At 42.8% G+C, this 20,030-nt stretch overlaps 1 protein-coding gene across 1 annotated transcript; it reads right to left on the bottom strand.

Moving 5' to 3' along the window:
- Window positions 1-953: 953 nt before the first annotated feature.
- On the bottom strand, window positions 954-1,487 carry LOC114404077. Its single transcript, XM_028367199.1, has one exon. It carries the CDS (start codon window positions 1,485-1,487, stop codon window positions 954-956), a length of 534 nt encoding a protein of 177 aa, XP_028223000.1.
- Between the last annotated feature and the right edge of the window lie 18,543 nt (window positions 1,488-20,030).

Here is a 20,030-nt window from a genome sequence, read left to right as displayed (position 1 = left end):
TTTTGAACTTTTGTTTTTTATACTCCCATTTTTTCTCTCTTTTTTTCTTTTCAACAAGTCATAAGAAAATGAAATAACGAAAACAAAGGAACTTTCATAAAACAAAATACAATTCCCCCACACTTGTTTGAAAATCACTCCCAAAATAATTCCAAGGCCACTCTTCTCCCTAAAGTTTAGGACAACATGATTTTCCACTTTTTGGCTTGTAATGAGCTACATAATGAAAGAAGGGGTTAAAGGCTCAAAGAGGGTGACAATGGATATCAATGCAAGGTAGGTCTATTTGGCTAGTGGCTAAAAGAAAGAAGTCCTAAATCATCTCAATCAATGCATGTGCAACAAGGAATGAAAAAAGAGGCAAGGCAAAACCTAGCACAAGGGTGAAGTCACACATGAAAGAGCATGAATGGAACAATGCAATCCATCCACAAAATCCCGAAACTCACAAGGCATCATTCTATCACACATGATTCACCTCAAATTTTTTAAGCCTACTTATCCCTTCCACAATTGCAACAATAGTTCACATCAAGCATGAAATCTCTCAACTAAAAATGATGCATCTCTCACAATTTATACAAGTTAGAAATCCTATGAGAAACATGAAAATGTGCCTAAATTTAACAAAAACATTAGAAAACAGCAACTACAAAATCTATATTTTTTATTTTTCTATATGTAAAAACAGAAAAAACAGTAAAACAACAAAACAAAACAAATACAGCAAAATAGAAAATAGAAAATACCAACAAAACAGAATCAGCATACAGAAACAAAAAACAGACAAAATATAATACAGCTAAATAGAAACAGAAAATAGATAGACACAAAAACTAAAATAAAATACAAAAATAGAAATAACAACAGAAACAATAAAAACAAAAAACAAAAAACAAACGTATTTAATGAAATGCACATTGTTCTCAATGTGAGTATTTAATGAAATGCAATCAAAGAGACAACGTATAAAAGAAAAGGGAAGGAAACTCCTCAAGTGTCATTCCAAACACATCATCATATAAAATTGGCAAGACCAAAGAGAGGTTTGTCACAAATTCTTCCTCCACTTGGGGGCTCTCATGAAAAAGCTTGAGTTGATGACCGTTCACTTTGAAGACTTTGCCGATAACTTCATTTTTAATCTCAACTGCACCATGGGAAAAAACATTAGTAATAACAAAAGGACCATCCCATCTAGACCAAATTTTACCGAAAATAAGCTTTAGGCGAGAGTTAAACAAGAGCACTTTTTGGCCAATATGGAACTCCTTCCTAAGAATCCTAGAGTCATGAATCCTCTTCACTTTCTCTTTGTAGATCTTGGATTTCTCATAGGCTTCTAAGCGAATCTCTTCAAGTTCTTGCAATTGAAGCTTCCTTTCCATACCCGCTTCATCAAATGCCATGTTACAACCCTTCACCGCCCAATAAGTGCAGTACTCAATCTCCACCGGAAGATGGCATGCCTTACCAAAAACCACCATATAGGGAGACATCCCCAAAGGTGTTAGGTAAGCTATCTTGTGGGCCCATAAAGCATCCAAAAGTAGCTTGCTCCAATCCTTCCTATTAGGATGCACTACCTTCTACAACACTTGCTTGATCTCTCTATTAAAAACCTCCACTTGCCCATTAGTTTGGGGATGATAAGCTATAGCAACTCTATGCATAACCCCATACTTCCGAAGCAAGGATGCTAATGACTTGTTATAGAAGTGGCTCCCCTAGTCATCGATAATGGTTCTAGGCACACCAAACCTACAAAAAATGTTAGATCTCACCAAATCCACAACAACTTTAGAATCATTAGTTCTGGTGGCCTTAGCTTCAACCCACATGGAAACATAATCAACAACAAGTACGATATATGAAAAACCATGAGAAACAGGAAAAGGACCCATAAAATCAATACCCGAACATAAAAATCTCACAGAAAATAATGGGTTGTTCTAGCATCTCATGCCTATGTGTAATGGTCCCTCCCACTCTTCTAACACTACTAACGGGTGGTGGAAAAATGATGAGCATCTCTAAAAATGGTGGCCTGATAGAACCCACAATGTAACATCCTCTTAGCGATCTATTGAGGACAAAAATGACCGCCGGTAAGTGTGCCAAGACAAAACTGTGGAATAGAATGAATGTCATGATCGGGCACACACCTACAGATCACTTGGTCACTACCCAACCTCCACAAGTAAGGATCATCCCACACATAATATTTGGCATCACTCTTAAGTTTATCTATTTGAGTCCTAGATGCATGCGGTGGGACAATAGATGCAACAATGAAATTTACAATGTTAGCAAACCAAGGTGTGACATGTGATGAATGCAACTGCATCAAATGCTCATCAGGGAAGTTATCCCTAATATGGAGTGAATCAATAGGTCCCTCCATCTTGCTCAAATGATCAGCCACCACATTTTCTGCACCACTCTTGTCTTTGATCTTAATAGAAAACTCCTAAAGAAGAAGCATTCACCTTATTAATCTAGGTTTAGCATTAGGCTTCATCAATAGGTACCTCAAAGTTGCATGGTCAGTAGAGACAGTAATATGGGAGCAAAGGAAATAAGATCTGAATTTATCTAATGCAAAAACAATAACTAAAAGCTTCCTCCTCAGCTTGGGCTGCATCTAGAGTGCGTGAGGCATAAGCAATGACATGTCACAATGTATCAACTCTTTGCAACAAAAAAACCCCAAGTGCCTTAATTGGAGGCATCACACATGAGCTCAAATGGAACCTCCCAATCCACATGATGGTAGAGGTGGTAAGCCTCCTCCTCAGCTCCTAAAATGCTTCTCCCAAGGCTGGTCAAGCACAAAATCTATGAAAATAACGTACTGTATGTCCAAGAAAATAACGTACTTCCCTCACAGAGGTGGGGTAAGGAAGAGAAGTAATAACATTGATGTTGGCCTTATCTCCTCAATACCTCTACTAGAGACCAAATGCACTAAGACTATACCTTCATGGACCATAAAATGACATTTTTCAAAGTTAAGAACAAGGTTAGTCTTAATGCATAGGTCAGTAACTCTAGAAAAGTTATCCAAAATGCATAAAAGGAAGAAATCATCAATAAACACCTCTATGCAACTCTCTAATAAATAAAAAAGATACTCACCATGCACCTTTGGAAGGTGTCAGGAGCGTTGCATAGGCGAAAAGGCATCCTGGTGTAGGCAAATGTATCGAATGGACAGGTGAATGTGGTCTTGCAATGGTCCTTCGATGCAATATGAATCTGCATGTAACCTGAAAAACCATCAAGAAAGCAATAATGTGATTTCCTGCCAACCTCTCTAGAACCTGATCAATGAATGAGAGAGGGAAGTGATCCCTGCGAGTTGCTTGGTTCAGTCTCCTATAATCAATGCAAACTTGCCAACTATTGTCCATTCTAGTAGGGATCAACTCATTATCCTGGTTCTTCACAATAGTGATTCTCGACTTCTTAGGGACCACTTGGATAGGTGAAATCCAAGTGCTATCTAAATTGGGATAAATGATCCCTGCAGTTAGCGACTTCATCACCTCCTTCTTCACCATATCAAGAATGGTGGGATTCAACCTCCTTTGTGGCTGCCTTATAGGCCTGGAATCATCCTCCAAAAGTATCCGATGCTTGCATATGGAAGGAATTATTCTAGGAACGCTAGCAAGTGTCTACCCAATGGCCTTTTTGTGGCCACTCAAAACATGCAACAACTTATCCTCATGCTCAAGTGAAAGGCTTCTAGATATGATGACTGGAAGCTTCTAAGCATCACCTAAATAGGCATACATAAGGTGCTCAAGTAATGGTTTCAGCTCCAAGGAAGGTGGCTGAATGGTGGAAGAGAAATAGAAGGATCAGAACTTGCACCTGCATCATAATCAGAGTGAATTGCAGAGGAAATCTCTACACAAATACTACATACAATAGCAGACTCATTAGAATTATTATAGGTAGAGTCAAAAGGACCAAGATCAAAGTCATAAAAGTTAGAAAAATTAGAAAACAAATCTATAAAAATATCTATACTATCTACCACATCATCAATGATATCTACAAGGAAAACAAAATGCTCATTTGTAGGATGTCTCATAGCCACAAAAATGTTGGAATGCATAACATCATCACCAAACTCCCTGGGGAAAGAGTTCCTGCATGCACATCAATTTTGGTCTTGGTTGTCATAAAAAATGGTCTCCCTAGGCTCAATTTGGACCCATGGCTCGAAGACTCATTCTCCATTTCCAAAATGTAAAAATCTGCTAGAAAAATCATATCCTTAACTCACATAAGCACTCCTTCAATGACTCCAAGTGGAATCGAACACTCTAGTTGGCTAGATGGATGACAACACTAGTGGGTTTTAAATCAGCCAGATGTAATGATCTATAAACTGATGAGGGCATGATATTAGTTGAGGCTCCAAGGTCAACCATGGCATTTGTAAAAGTACAATCTCTAATGGTACAAGGAACAGTAAAAGTGCCAAGATCTTTGCACTTCTGTGGCAAGGTGGATAATGGAATGGCAGCAACACTTTTAGTCTTTATAAGTGCAGAAACATTTCTGCCTATCTTCACTTGCTCATTTTGTAGAAGCAAATATGATATGAAGTTTTGATGATGCCAAAGATAAGCGTTTCTTACGTTTGATCCAAGTCAAGAATCCAGAAATTCAAGATAATTGATTAACTTAGTTCCTAGAATCTAAGGAAGAGTTTCTTAATTGATGATGCACAAGTTTGGCCAAAGGATATTTTTCAAAAAGTTTTGAGATTTCATAAATATGATATTTACTTTCTAGTAATCGATTACCAGAGGTTGTAATCGATTACCAGTGGCCAAAATAATTTTTGAAATGCTCTTACAAAATTTGAATTTAAATTTTAAGCCTGTAATCGATTACACAAGGCTTGTAATCGATTACCAGAAGTTTTAAACGTTTTATAACAGCCTTTAGAAATTTGAATTTAATTTTAAAGCCTATAATTGATTACAACTTGTGTGTAATCGATTACCAGACATGAAAATTCAAATTTCAAATCTGAAGAGTCACAACTCTTCAAAAACTAACTATGTAATCGATTACAACAGTTATGTAATTGATTACCAGTAAGGAATTTTAAAAAATAACTCCCAAGAGTCATAACTATTCAAGAAGTTTTTGGGATGGCCATCTGTCGCAACCTACCCTTCAGCGGGAGGGCGACGCGGGGCTCATGGGTGCGTCTTCCAGGGGAGAAAAATGCGCGGAGTCGCCACCAACGTTTATTCGAGGAAAACGTCGGAAAAACCGGAAAGGTGTGGTCTACGAACTTTAATTGTGAAAGGTTCAGGAGTTGTTTTTACGCACGAGGAAGGTATTAGCACCCCACGCGTTTGTCACAAGGGACGACAACCTTTAATCAAGTGTGCAAATATGACTTCAAGATGTTTTCCCTTTTTTATGTCTTTTTGTGTCTTTTTATGCCTTTCTTATTTTTTATCTTTTTGTGGTCGACAAGGGTGTTTCCCTTGCTCCTACGTATTCCTCAATTATGATAAGGGAATCAGATCTACGTAGTTCTTTTAGAACTAAACGTTGGTTAAGTTGTTTTGATCTTTTTCCGCAAGATTGATTTTAACCGCACAAAAGTCGTTTAAGGTGTTGGACCATTTAAACGATCTTTTGATTCTTTTGAAAGGAGAGAAACGTTAAGGTGTTGGACCATTAACGATCTCTTGGTTTTTGAAAGGAGAGAAACGTTAAGGCGTTGGACCATTAACGATCTCTTGGGGTGGTCGACAAAAGCGGGGCTTTTGCTCCTACGTATCCTCAATTGCGATGAGGAAATCAAACCAACGTAGTTCTTGCAAAAGCGGTAATGTTACATGTCGATTTCATGCTTTTGAATGGTCCATGTTAACCGATAAAAGCAAAGAGGACCATTTAAGGCGTTGGACCTTAAAACGGTTTTTAGTGATTTTTGTGAACAAAGCTTGATTTGTAAGTTGATTTTAGCCTTAGTTTCACTTTGGTTATTAGTCAATTGATCCAAGGAAACTTCCAAAGAAAAACGTCCGATTGATTTTTTTGATTATTTTATTCAAAGATATTTTGATTATTATTTTTTCAAGATATTTTGATTATTTTATTATTATTTTGCCCTTTTTGGTTTAATCGTGGTTATAGTGTGAACGATCGGTTAGATTATGTTTTAACAGTGATTAAACGAGATTACAATGCAAATGATTGGTTGAAATTCATTTTATCATTTATTAGGCGAGATAACGACTTAAACGATCGGTTAAAGCTCGTTAAAAATGGAAGAAAAGAAAACCGAAAATGAACGAAATGAAGATGAAAGCTAAAAAAAACAAGAAATGAATTGAAAGTCTCAGATTTGAAAACTTACCCATTGAAGAACGAAGAACAAACGAAGAACGGATGAAGAACGGTGAAGAACGACGGAAAACCTTCACGGATTTGCTCACAGAAACGTCTCGGAAGCGTTACAGAAGCACATCGGCTTGGATTTTCTTCACGGAAACAATTTTTTCACCCAAAACAGCTGAAATGCATAGCCAAGGGGGTTAGGAATATTTGGAACAGCCTCCCTTCGCCTATTTATAGGAAAAGGGGGGAGGAGGTTGCCGCTCAGCTCGTCAAGGCGAATTGGGTTGCTTCCTTCATAAGCAACCCCCTTCGAAAATATTTTGGAAGGGCCTTGATTCAAAAATATGAAAATTGCTATTTGCACCCCCATCTTGATAAGTTCACCCCCTTCTTTCGTAATTTATGGAAGCCTTACGGAAGCATATAGGACTTGACTCTCTTCTTTTTTTCTATTCCTTCTCACCCTTATTAGGTGAAATATTCTTATTTAGGGTTATAGGAATTTTACGGAAGCATTATGGAAGCCTTACAGAAGCATATAGGACTTGATTTCCCTCTTTTTCCTCTTCTCTTTCACCAATATTAAGTGAAATAGGCTTACTCAAAGTTTTTAGGAATTTTACGGAAGCATTACGAAAGCCCCGGAAACCATTTTCCAACAAAATGTGGAGGATCTTGATAAGTTCACCTCCCCCCTTTGCTAAATACACTCCCTTTTATTTTTTTTGCTGATTCCTTTTTCGTAATGTTATAGAACTTTATGGATTACGTAATGACACTTATTTTCTTTCCGGAATGTCGCGAAACTTTACGGATTATGCAACAATCCCCTTTTTGACTTCTGGAATGTTGCGGAACTTTACGGATTGTGCAACAATGCTTCCTTTTGACTTCCGGCATGTCGCGGAACTTCACGGATTGCCTAACGATGGGTGTTAAGTACCTCAAAGCGGTGAAGCAAAGGTTGCATGCCACCAAACAATGGTCCCCGGACGAAATTAGGGTATGACAGTTGCCCCTCTTTACTTATCTTTTATTGGAGATAAAAGCAAAGTAAAGATAATACACTAATTTCGTCCGTGCGGAACATCATTCGGCCGGTCAATATCCCTACCAGCGGAACTTGTCATTCAGAAAGAATAGAAAAGGCATCAGAAGCGCCAACAAACTTCAGTGTCTTGAAAGCGACAAAGTTGGACAACCACGACACTTCCATTCGCCATTGCACTCGATCATCCCTGCCTAGCAGAGAAGAATCTCGTGCGTCGCCAGGCTTGATTGTTTCTAGATGACGAGAGTAAAACCTGCAAAATTTTTGAAAATAATCAGAACCTAATGACCAACATCATCCTGATGTCATCGAATTCGTTCCCCTCGGTTGATGAAAGGTGCGGATGACCATAAGGTATCTCCGCCTGTCACTTTACTCGCTGTCCCTGGATGGCAAAAGGTGCAAAAGACGATGTTAGTCTCTGCGTGTCAATGGGCTCGTTTGCCCCTGGTTGACGAAAGGTGTGGGTAACCATACGGTAACCCCGCATGTCACCTGACTTCACGGGTCAGGACGACAAAAGGTGCAGAAGGCGATGTTAGTTTCTGCACGTCAACGAGCTTGTTCGCCCCTGGTTGACGAAAGGTGGGGATAACCATAAGGTACCCCCGCATGTCACCTGACTCCATGGGTCGAGATGACAAAAAGTGCAGAAGACGATGTTAGTCTTTGCGCGTTAACGGGCTCATTTGCCCCTGGTTGACGAAAGGTGCGGATAACCATAAGGTATTCCCCACCTGTCACCTGACTTCACGGGTCGGGATGACAAAAGGTGCAGAAGACGATGTTAGTCTCTGCGCGTCAACGGGCTCGTTTGCCCCTGGTTGACGAAAGGTGCAGATAACCATAAGGTATTCCCCGCCTGTCACCTGACTTCACGGGTCGGGATGACAAAAGGTGCAGAAGACGATGTTAGTCTCTGCTTTGCCCCTGGTTGACAAAAGGTGCGGATAACCATACAGTACCCCACATGTCACCTGACTTCACGGGTCTGGATGACAAAAGGTGCAGAAGACAATGTTAGTCTCGGCACGTCAACAGGCTCGTTTTCCCCTGGTTGAGGAAAGGTGCGGATAACCATACAGTACCCCTGCATGTCACCTGACTTCACGGGTCAGGATGACAAAAGGTGCAGAAGACGATGTTAGTCTCTGCGCGTCAACGGGCTCGTTTGCCCCTGGTTGACGAAAGGTGCGGATAACCATACGGTACTACTGCATGTCACCTGACTTCACGGGTCAGGATGACAAAAGGTGTAGAAGACGATGTTAGTCTCTGCTTGCTATTGTCCCTTGAGTCTTACAGATAGCAAAAGAATGTTTATATGGATAACCACTTGGATATCTCCACTTGCCCCCTAACTTCACGGGTTAGTATTGACAGAAATTGTCTGTGTACGGATAACACACGGGGTATCTCCGTACGTCACCTGACTTCACAGGTCAGGATGACAGAAAGCATGGAAGACGACATAAATCACCGCGTGTCAATGAGCTCGTTGGCCGCGATTGACAAAGGGTGCAAAAGACGATGTTAGTCTCTGCATGCTATCGTGCTTTTACGGATAGCGAAAAAGTGTTTATACGGATAACCACTTGGGTATCTCCGCCTACCCCCTAACTTCACGGGTTAGTATTGATAGAAATTGTCTGTGTACGGATAACACTCGGGGTATCTCTGTATGTCACCTAACTTTACGGGTCAGGATGACAGAAAGCGCGGAAGATGACTTAAATCTCCGCGTGTCAACGGGCTCGTTGGCCACGATTGACAAAGGGTGCAGAAGACGACGTTAGTCTCTGCATGCTATTGTTCTTTGAGTCTTACGGATAGCGAAAGAGTGTTTATACGGATAACCACTTGGGTATCTCCGCCTGCCCCCTAACTTCACGGGTTAGTATTGACAGAAATTGTTGATGCGGATAGCCACTTGGGTATATCCGCATGCTACCAGACTTTTGGGTCATGATAGCAAAAGGTGGGGTGGTCGACAAAAGCAAGGCTTTTGCTCCTACGTATCCTCAATTCATGATGAGGAACTCAGACCAACGTAGTTCTTGCTTTTGTGATGTGCGAGACTAAAATAGTCTCTACCGGGAGATGCTGACATCTCCGGAAAGGGTGCCGATGACCACATTGGCCTCTACTTGTCAATCGAACTTGGGGTCTCCGAATGATGAGGTGTGAATAATCGGAAGGTGTCTCCGCATGTTACCAGACTCTTGGGTCATGATAGCACAAGGTGGGGTGGTCGACAAAAGCGAGGCTTTTGCTCCTATGTATCCTCAATTTGTGATGAGGAACTTTGACATACGTAGTTCTTTCAAAAGTGAGACTAAAATAGTCTTGGTGTTCTCTCACTAAAATGCGAACATGCTTTAGTGAAGAAAAAAACCTCCAACTGATCAGAGCAACATATAATTTCTGGTGAAAAACAATGTGTCTATTGGGGAAGGAGAGCATGTTGATAAAATTTTCTCATAACCATAAATGAGATTTTGGATGTTAGTGTTTCGTTTCTAAACGACCATTTAGAGGAAACACTGGGTCCAACAAAATAGAAGAAAATCACTCAAAGTGTATCAATCTCGCACAGGTAAGTGTTTTATCCTAATTCCGAACCATAGATATGTCATAACTTGATTTTGCAAATCATTTCCTATCAAATCAAAGATTACGTGCGTGATCATGGATCAATAGGACTTTTTCTCTGGAATGGTGTTTTTTTTTGGTGGGAAATTTGGCTTTGAGTGTTTTGGCCTTTTCCTTTTCTGTTTTTGTTTAGTGCAGGGCGAAAAAGTCATCGACGCATAGAATTTTGGTTGGCAATCAAAGAGAGAGGACCACTTCAAGTTGTGGTTTCCTTTCTTTTCTTATTTGCTTGTGACAATTCTGTATTGTTTAGATATTGTCTGGTCCAAAAGACCTTTCTGCATATTTCTTTTGTTTTCTTCCGATCTTTGATCGAGAATTTTCTTTTTTTTTGCTTTCTCCCAATCTTTGATTAGGAATTTTCTTCTTTTTCTTTCTTCCAATCTTTGATCGGGAACTTTCTTTTTTGCTTTCTTTTGAGGGCAAGGATGGGCATTCTCACCCTGGGTCAAGGTTTATGGTGAGTTGGGATTTTGGCTCAAGGCTTGTAGAACGGCTGGACATGATATATGTCAGGGTGTTGGTTTGGCCGGCGGTTCAGGGATAAAGGAGATGTCCCACATTATTTCCATGATATACATGCAATAATGATGATTAGGAAATTTTATGCAAAACTGGTCATGCATGCACCTATGTGGACACTCAAGCATCAAGTTTTTATGGTCATGTGACACTAGGGCTCAGGATTCATTTTCCCTATTTAAGTCAACCCAATGTTTCCAAAATATGCTCCTTCATCAATTCATGCATTCATCCGAGTCCATTTTGGGTATTTCAGGAAATTTTCACAGCATTCACCCTTTAGGTGCATACACATTTTTTTTTCAAAAACTGGTGTTTATGATTAGTGAATCTTTTTCAAAAAAAAAAGCTAGAAGTTATTTCTTTTCAAAAGCGTGTTGGCTTTTCAGTCGAAAGATATATTTTTTGTTCTTGTTTGTTTTTGTTTTTTTGCTACCTAAACATATGTATATTTTTGTGAGGTATTTTTGCTATATACATGCATATCCAAGGTATCTTGCTACCTAAACATACACACACACACACACACACACACACACACAAACATATATATATATATATATATATATATATATATATATATATATATATATATATATATATTGTGAGGTATTTTTTCTATATACATGCATATCTAAGGTATTTTCACTACCTAAATAGACATACATATATTTTGTGAGGTATTTTTTGCTACATACATGCATATCTAAGGTATTTTCACTACCTAAACACACATACATATATTTTGTGAGGTATTTTTTGCTACATACATGCATATCCAAGGTATCTTGCTACCTAAACATACATACATACATACATACATATATATATATATATATATATATATATATATATATATATATATATATATATTGTGAGGTATGACTACCTTTCGAGTTTGTGCTTGTTTTATTTAAATTCCTAGGATCATGAGCAACTAGGTGTGTCCTACTATGACTTGAGAAACAAAAGGTGATCAAATAACAAGTACAAATTTAAAGGGTGCTAGGTTGCCTACCTTTGGCTTTGAACACGTGATGACTTGTTGGTCACGGACCTAGTATTTTTGCTTACATTTGGCTTTGGACTTGGTCGCTTGCTGGTTAGCCATGGGTTGTAGGCAACGCTCCAGCCTTTATAGATGAGCTGAGGGGCTCTGGAGGTGGCGACAGTGCGTCTGTTGCCTATTGCCGGTCATCCCCTGGTTGTTGTGGTGTTTCGCCCTGTGCTTGCCTGGGGGCACAATACTTCTTGATGAAAGCTCGGTTAGTAGGGGGTCTGATGACCTTGTTGGGGGCGACGAACACTCCATAGAATTGACAAAGGCCCGTAATCAGAGCTAGAAACCCTAGGACCTTGTTGGGCTCCTCCAGGTCCACTGGGTGTCTTGTGGGCGCGATCCCTACAAACAATAGATGACATCAGAAATCAGTTGAGCCACATGCATACTTACCTATGTCATGACGGCACAGACCAACTGATACTTCAGTTGAGCCACATGCATACTTACCTATGTCATGATCGGCATTGTGGTCGCTGGGCAGAATCTTGCTAAGTAGCAACGTCATCCATATCTGTGTAAGAGTGGTCATGTTGGTGCGCATGATCCGCACTAGTCTCTTTACAGCGACACAGGTGAAATCTTGCCCCGGTATGTATAGTAGTTGTGGGATAGCCTCCTCCTCTGGTTGTGCTCAAACAGTTGGCACTCCTCTAGGATCAGAGGGTGCCCACGAAAAGGAACTGATAAAAGGAAACTACTGGCCCCTTAACCGGGAGCGCAAGTCTCGGTTAAGCATTAAGGGCAGAAGACCTTAAATTCTCGTAAGGTGCGGATGTGGAGCCCACTGAAAGTGAGGACGCGTAGCCCTCTAAAGGCGAGGGCGTGTAGCCCTCTGAAGTCGAGGAAGTGTCACCTTTTGAAGGCGAGGGCGTGCAGCCCACGGAAAGTGAGGGCGTGCAGCCCTCTGAAGGCGAGGGCGTGTAGCCCTCTGAAGGCGAAGACGTGCAACCCTCTAACGGCGAGGGCATTCAGCCCTCTGAAGGTGAGGGCGTGTAGCCCTCAAAAGGTGAGGACGTGTAGTCCTCTGAAAGCGAGAAAGAGCAGCCCTCCGAAGGTGAGGACGTGTAGTCCTTTGAAGGTGAAGGCGTGCAGCTCTCTGAAGGCGAGGGTGTGTAGCCCTCTGAAGGCGAGAGCGTGCAGCCCTTTGAAGGTGAGAAAGTGTAGTCCTCTGAAGGCGAGGGCGTGCAGCCCTCTAAAGGTAAGGACATGTAGTCCTCTGATGGCGAGGACTTGTAGTCCTTTGAAGGTGAGGACGTGTAGTCCTCTGAAGGCGAGGGCGTGTAGCCCTCTGAAGGCGAGGACGAGTAACCCTTTGAAGGCGAGGGCGTGTAGCCCTCTCAAGCCGAGGACACGTAGTCCTCTGAAGGCGAGGGCGTGTAGCCCTCTAAAGGTAAGGATGTGTAGTTCTCTAACGGCGAGGGCGTGTAGCCCTCTGAATGTGAGGACGTGAAGTCCTCTGAATGTGAGGGCGTGTAGCCCTCTACAGGTGAAGCCGTGTAGTCCTCTAAAGGCGAGGGCGTCCAGCCCTCTAAAGGTGAGGGTATGGAGCCCTCTAAAGGCGAGGGCGTGCAGCCCTCTGAAGGCGAGGGCATGCAGCTCTCTAAAGGTGAGGACGTGTAGTCCTCTGAAGGTGAGGGCGTTTTGTCCTCCGAAGGTGAGGACTTGCAGCCCTCTGAAAGTGAGGACATGCAGCCCTCTGAAGGCGAGGACGTGTAGCCCTCTGAAGACGAGGACGTTTAGCCCTCTGAAGGCGAGGATGTGTAGTTCTCTGAAGGTGAGGGTGTACAGCCCTCTGAAGGCAAAGACATATAGCCCTCTAAAGGCGAGGGCGTGCAGCCCTTTGAAGGCGAGGGCGTGTGGCCCTCTAAAGGTGAGGACATGTAGTCCTTTAAAGGCGAGAGCGTGTAGCCCTGTGAATGTGAGGACGTGTAGTCCTCTGAAGGCGAGGACATGTAGTCCTCTAAAGGCGAGGACGCGTAGTCCTCTGAAGGTGAGTGCGTGTAGTCCTCTGAAGGCGAGGGCGTGTAGCCCTCTGAAGGTGAGGGTACGGAGCCCTCTGAAAGTGAGGGCGTGCAGCCCTTTGAAGGCGAGGGCATGCAGCCCTCTAAAGGTGAGGACGTGTAGTCCTCTTTAGGTGATGGCGTTTTGTCCTCCGATGGCGAAGACGTGCAGCCCTCTGAAGGCGAGGACTTGCAACCCTCTGAAGGCGAGGACGTGCTGCCCTGTCATGGCGAGGACGTGTAGCCCACTAAAGACGAGGATGTGTAGCCCTCATAAGGCGAGAACGTGTAGTTCTCTGAAGGTTAGGGTGTGTAGCCCTCTGAAGGCGAAGACGTGTAGCTCTCTGAAGGCGAAGGCGTGCAGCCCTCTGAAGCGAGGGTGTGTAGCCCTCTAAAGGTGAGGACATCTAGTCCTCTGAAGGCGAGAGCGTGTAGCCTTCTAAAGGTGAGGACGTGTAGTCCTCTGAAGGCGAGGACGTGTAGTCCTCTGAAGGCGAGGACATGTAGTCCTCTAAAGGTGAGGACTTGCAGCCCTCTGAAGGCGAGGACGTTTAACCCTCTGAAGACGAGGACATGTAGTCCTCTAAAGGCGAGGATGTGTAGTCCTCTAAAGGTGAGGACTTGTAGTCCTCTAAAGGCGAGGGCGTGTAGCCCTCTAAAGGTGAGGGTACAGAGCCTTCTAAAAGTGAGGGCGTGCAACCCTCTGAAGGCGAGGGCATGCAGCCCTCTAAAGGTGAGGACATGTAGTCCTCTTTAGGTGAGGGCGTTTTGTCCTCCGATGCCAAGGACGTGGAGCCCTCTGAAGGTGAGGACTTGCAACCCTCTCAAGGCAAGGACGTTCAGCCCTGTCATGGCGAGGACGTGTAGCCCTCTGAAGACGAGGATGTGTAGCCCTCTCAAGGCGAGAACGTGTAGTTCTCTGAAGGTTAGGGTGTGTAGCCCTCTGAAGGTGAAGGCGTGCAACCCTCAGAAGGCGAGGGCGTGTAGCCCTCTAAAGGTTAGGACATCTAGTCCTCTGAAGGCGAGAACGAGTAGCCCTCTGAAGGTGAGGACGTGTAGTCCTCTGAAGGCGAGGACATGTAGTCCTCTAAAGGCGAGGACGTGTAGTCCTCTGAATGTGAGGACCTGTAGTCCTCTGAACGCTAGGGCATGTACCCCTCTGAAGGTGAGGGTACGGAGCCCTCTGAAGGTGAGGGCGTGCAGCCCTCTGAAGGTGAGGGCATGCAACCCTCTAAAGGTGAGGACGTTTTGTCCTACGAAGGCGAGGACGTCCAGCCTTCTGAAGGCGAGCACTTGCAGCCCCCTGAAGGCGAGGGCGTGAAGCCCTCTGAAGGCGATGAGGTGTAGCCCTCTGAAGACGAGGACGTGTAGCCCTCTCAAGGCGAGGACGTGTAGTCCTCTGAAGGTGAGGGCGTGTAGCCCTCTGAAGACGAAGATGTGTAGCCCTCTAAAGGCGAGGGCATGCAACCCTTTGAAGGTGAGGGCTTGTTGCCCTCTAAAGGTGAGGACGTGTAGTCCTCTGAAGCTGAGAGCGTGTAGCCCTCTGAAGGAGAGGACGTGTAGTCCTCTGAAGGCGAGGACATGTAGTCCTCTGAAGGCGAGGACGTGTAGTCCTCTGAAGGTGAGGATGTGTAGTCCTCTGTAGGCGAGGGCGTGTAGCCCTCTGAAGGCGAAGACATGTAGCCCTCTAAAGGTAAGGGTACGGAGCCCTTTAAAGGTGAAGGCGTGCAGACCTCTGAAGGCGAGGGCATGAGCCCTCTAAAGGCAAGGGCGTGTAGCCCTCTGAAGGCGAGGGCATGTAGCCCTCTGAAGGTGAGGACGTGCAATCCTCTAAAGGCGAGGGCATGTAGCCCTCTGAAGGCGAGGACTTGCAGCCCTCTGAAGGCGAGGATGTGTAGTCCTCTAATGGCGAGGGCGTGTAGCCCTCTGAAGGTGAGGACGTGTAGTCCTCTGATGGTGAGGACGTGTAGTCCTCTAATGGCGAGGGCATGTAGCCCTCTGAAGGCGAGGACGTGTAGTCCTCTGATGGGGAGGACATGTAGTCCTCTGAAGGTGAGGGTACGCTACGCTCTGAAGGTGAGGACGTGTAGTCGTCTGAAGTTGAGGACGTGTAGTCCTCTGAAGTCGAGGGCGTGCAGCAAGAGATTGACTCATCGAGAGGGCCGGTCATCCCAAATTCACAAGATTGGACATTAGAAGTAGGAAATCTATGCAGTTAACATGATTTTTAGGGATGTAGATGCATGCAACCTTTGTCTTGAAATGCGGTAAATGCGGACTTCGTATACAACAATGCAATGTAATGGAAAGTCGTACAATGTTAATGACATTCTTTCCTTATTTTATGATTTTGATTTTGATTTGATTGTTTCAGAAAACACAAATTGATTGTCCTTTTGAAAGAGGTGATAATTCATGCAACCTTATCCTATCTTTTGCAAATCTCTTCGGGAACTCCCTTAGAGTGTATGTTCTATTTGATTTAGTCACTTGACCATTTTGGAGTGACGGCAATGAAGTCGTTCGATGTTTAATCAATCCATTGAAATTCCAGGATTTGTCCCCCCCTTTTTTATTTAAAAACATCGACGGGTGAAAACTTTTGATCTGCCCCTAGGTTCACTTGAGGTTTATGCATGGTGCCTTTCATTGCCACAGTTTAGGGCTCTGAGGTAACCATCGTTGTTTTGTTTCCACAACCTTGTAGCAAGGAAGAATGAAAGAAGCGGTTGATTCTTGCAAAAAGAATTTTCCAAGGACAAGAAATAGTTGAAGGATTTTTCAGTTGACGGATTAAGTCAAATGACTCATATTCTTGATAGCTCACTTCTCTCTAAAAAAGACAAACTTTCCGGAATGATAAAATGAGGTCACATGAACTTCTATATTTTACTTGAAAACACAGTCAATCAAATGCTTTTTTCCTTTTCTTTTTGAACTTTTCTGCTTTACTTGTTGTTTACGGCATCCTCACCAAATGTGTAGCATGAGTAATTTCTGATTGAACGGTCTTGGAAGTCCAAACTCAGGAGCGCATGTCGCTTGAGCAAACAAACCAATGGCTTGCACCCACATTCCAGTGGAAGCAAAGATGTAATTACAAGGGGATGAGGGACAAAGATGTCAAATTTATCCATTTTATTTAGCATTGTAACTGTGGTTTACAATAATGGCATAAACTTGAAAATCCTGATGAGTCATTAGAGACATCTAACAACAGCTTTCAAAGTTGCCCTATGTGTGGTGTCATTTGTCAATGTTAGGATTCACAAGCGATTCTCCTCAAATTTCAGCCAGCCCGCATCAATTAGACTTTGCACCTTACGCTTCGAGGTCATACAGTGCTCAATGGAATGTCCCAAAACTCCTCCATGATATGCACATGTTGCGTTCGAGTCGTATCCTCAGAAAAATGGAGGTTAAGGAAACCTAGCAGGGGTTATGGCTACCATTGCATTATCAAGTAGATAAGGGAGCAAGTTAGCATAGGACACCAAAATTGGGGTGAATTCTACAGGCTTTTTGTTGCAAAATTCCTTCCTAAAGGTGGTGTTTAACATTGGTTGTGTGGTAGGTGGGTTTTGTGGTTGATTTAGGGATGACCTTTGTGGATAACTGGGTGGTGGGTAAGGAGAAGGGTTGTTATTGGCTGAGTAATGACCTTGTTGGGTTGGTAGGAAACTTGGCCGTATAGGAATGGCAGACACAGCATGGGTTTCTCCCTCATTCTCACCCTCTTCATTTGCCCCAGTTTTGTTTTTGCATTTATCAAAGCATGATGATTAGATTTGCCTCTTTTCAAACCCACTTCGATCATTTCGCCAGCGGAGACCAAATCCAGAAATCTTGAAGGTGTGTAACCCACCATTTTTCATAATAGAACACTGGTAACGTGTCTACTATCATTGTTATCATTTCTTTCTCCATCATTGAGGGAACCACTTGGGTTGCCAAATCCCTCCACCTTTGGGCATATTCTTTGAAAGATCCGTGCCCCCTCTTGCATATGCTCTGTAGTTGCATCCTATCTGGAGCCATATCAGAATTGTACTGATATTGCCTAACGAAGGCAACCATTAGGTCCTTCCAAGAATGGACTCGGGAAGGTTGCAAGTTAGTATACCAGGTGACAGCTGCCCCAGTAAGACTTTCTTGGAAGAAATGTATCAGCAGTTTCCCATCTTTTGCGTATGCCCCCATCTTCCGACAATACATCTTTAGATGGTTCTCGGGGCAAGTAGTCCCCTTGTACTTGTCAAAGTCCGACACCTTGAACTTGGGAATGACCATGTTTGGGTACTAGGAACAACTGTTCTACGTCAGTAAAGGCATAATCTCTGTCTCCTTCAACGACCTTGAGCCTTTCCTCTATGTGATCCAACTTTTCCCATTTCTTCCATAATAGGAGGGATTTTACCTGCTGTGGGATGCAAGGGTTGTGGTTGGGGGCGAAATTGATGGCCCTCCAAAGTGTTTTGCAGGAGTATACCACCAACTGCTTGCCCTTCAGTGGCATATTCGAGGCAAGGCTCGAAGTCGGCTAGATTGTGGTGGGGTATTTCATATGTCTCCCCCATGGGTTGAGAGACATGTGCATGATGAGGTTGTCAGCTCTCAATGAGTATGGGAGCGGAGTTATTGACATCCTCACTGGGAGTGTATGCCACATTGGGTGGTGTATAGTTGGGAGGCAAGCCATATAGCGGGAAGGCGTGCTTGTTTTGAATTTGCGCATAATGGGGGCCGCCCGTACTTCCCAAATCTTTGCCTACCATATTTGAGGTTGGATGATTCATTTGCTTGAGGCCAGATGGGGGCATCGGGTTCACCTTAGCAACAACGTTGGTAGCGACAACTACAACCACATTGGCTTCCATTATCTTCTTCATGCTCATCATGGCCTCCATCATTGTGGCCATTTGCTCTTTCATGGCCTCCATGTCGGCCTTCATCTGCTTTTGCACCTCCTCTACTTCACCCATTACTCTAGCTCTAGCACGGGTTCGGTAAGGGCACCGTAAAACGCGTTCTTTTCTTTTTGATAACAATGATTAAGTTCATTTTTTTTCAAGGAAAGAATGCAATCAGCAATGCAACCAATGAAAAGCATGGATGTATACGAATGATGCACAGTTGAAGTATTGCGAATTTGTACGTAGGACATGAGGTTGAATCAATTTAGATTTTCAACATGGTCCATGACATCTTTGTCTAGGTAAAACTGGAAGTAACAAGGACATCAACAATCCTAAATGTGTTTCGAAGTAGACGAAGCAGCAATGTAACTCGATTCATCTTTTGCCCTAATTTTCAAGTTGGTTACTTCCATTCTTGACCATGACTTGATGAACTTTTTCATAAAAGCATGAGCTTGGTTCAACCCTATAATCCAAGGAATGGCAATTCTGATCGCCAATACTTCGACAACATTTCATAGAGATGAAAGACTCGGGAATACGTCTGCTATGCATGGAAAGTGTAATTATGAAATTGAGATGCCCGAAGAAACATCTTTCTTAGTTAGCCATGCATTAGGTACCATGTTCAATCATTTTTGTTTTTTAAGAGAAATAGGTTTATGATCCCAACATGGTTAGCTCATGGTACCTAACACATGCAACTAAGAATGCAGTGTAAACTTTCATGCTTCCCTTTTTTTTGTTTTTTGTTTTGCAAAGGAAAATGCAAGGATCATGCATGAGTAAACATGAAAACAAATGGTTTGCAAAAAAACATGTTAGATGCAGATGCATGGTGATGAAATGACTTATGCATGAAATGATAAGTGACAAATGCAGGAACGATTTACGATGCCATGAAGATATGCTTATGCGATGCAATTGATCCAAGGAAACTTTCAAAGAAAAACGTCCGATTGATTTTTTAGATTATTTTATTCAAAGATATTTTGACTATTTTATTATTATTTTTTCAAGATATTTTGATTATTTTATTATTATTTTGCCCTTTTTTGGTTTAACCGTGGTTACAGTGTGAACGATCGGTTAGATTTTGTTTTAACAGTGATTAAACGAGATTACAACGCAAATGATTGGTTGAAATTCATTTTATCATTTATTAGGCGAGATAACGGCTTAAACGATCGGTTAAAGCTCGTTAAAAATGGAAGAAAAGAAAACTGAAGATGAACGAAATGAAGATGAAAGCAAAAAAAAACAAGAAATGAATTAAAAGTCTCAGATTCGAATTACCCATTGAAGAACGAAAAACGAACGAAGAACGGTGAAGAACGATGGAAAACCTTCACAGATTTACTCACGAAAACATCTCGGAAGCGTTACAGATGCACCTCGGCTTGGATTTTCTTCACGAAAACAATTTTTTCTCCCAAAACAGC

This window comes from Glycine soja, unplaced genomic scaffold (genome assembly GCF_004193775.1).
Source record: "Glycine soja cultivar W05 unplaced genomic scaffold, ASM419377v2 Super-Scaffold_78, whole genome shotgun sequence".
NCBI classification, from domain to species: domain Eukaryota; kingdom Viridiplantae; phylum Streptophyta; class Magnoliopsida; order Fabales; family Fabaceae; genus Glycine; species Glycine soja.
Note: the sequence above shows the minus strand (reverse complement) of the source record. Positions and strands in the feature narration are given on the sequence as shown.

Coding starts and splice junctions, on each gene's coding strand:
- LOC114404077 (XM_028367199.1), bottom strand. CDS start 1,487: ATGGTGGTTTTTGGTAAGGCATGCCATCTTCCGGTGGAGATTGAGTAC.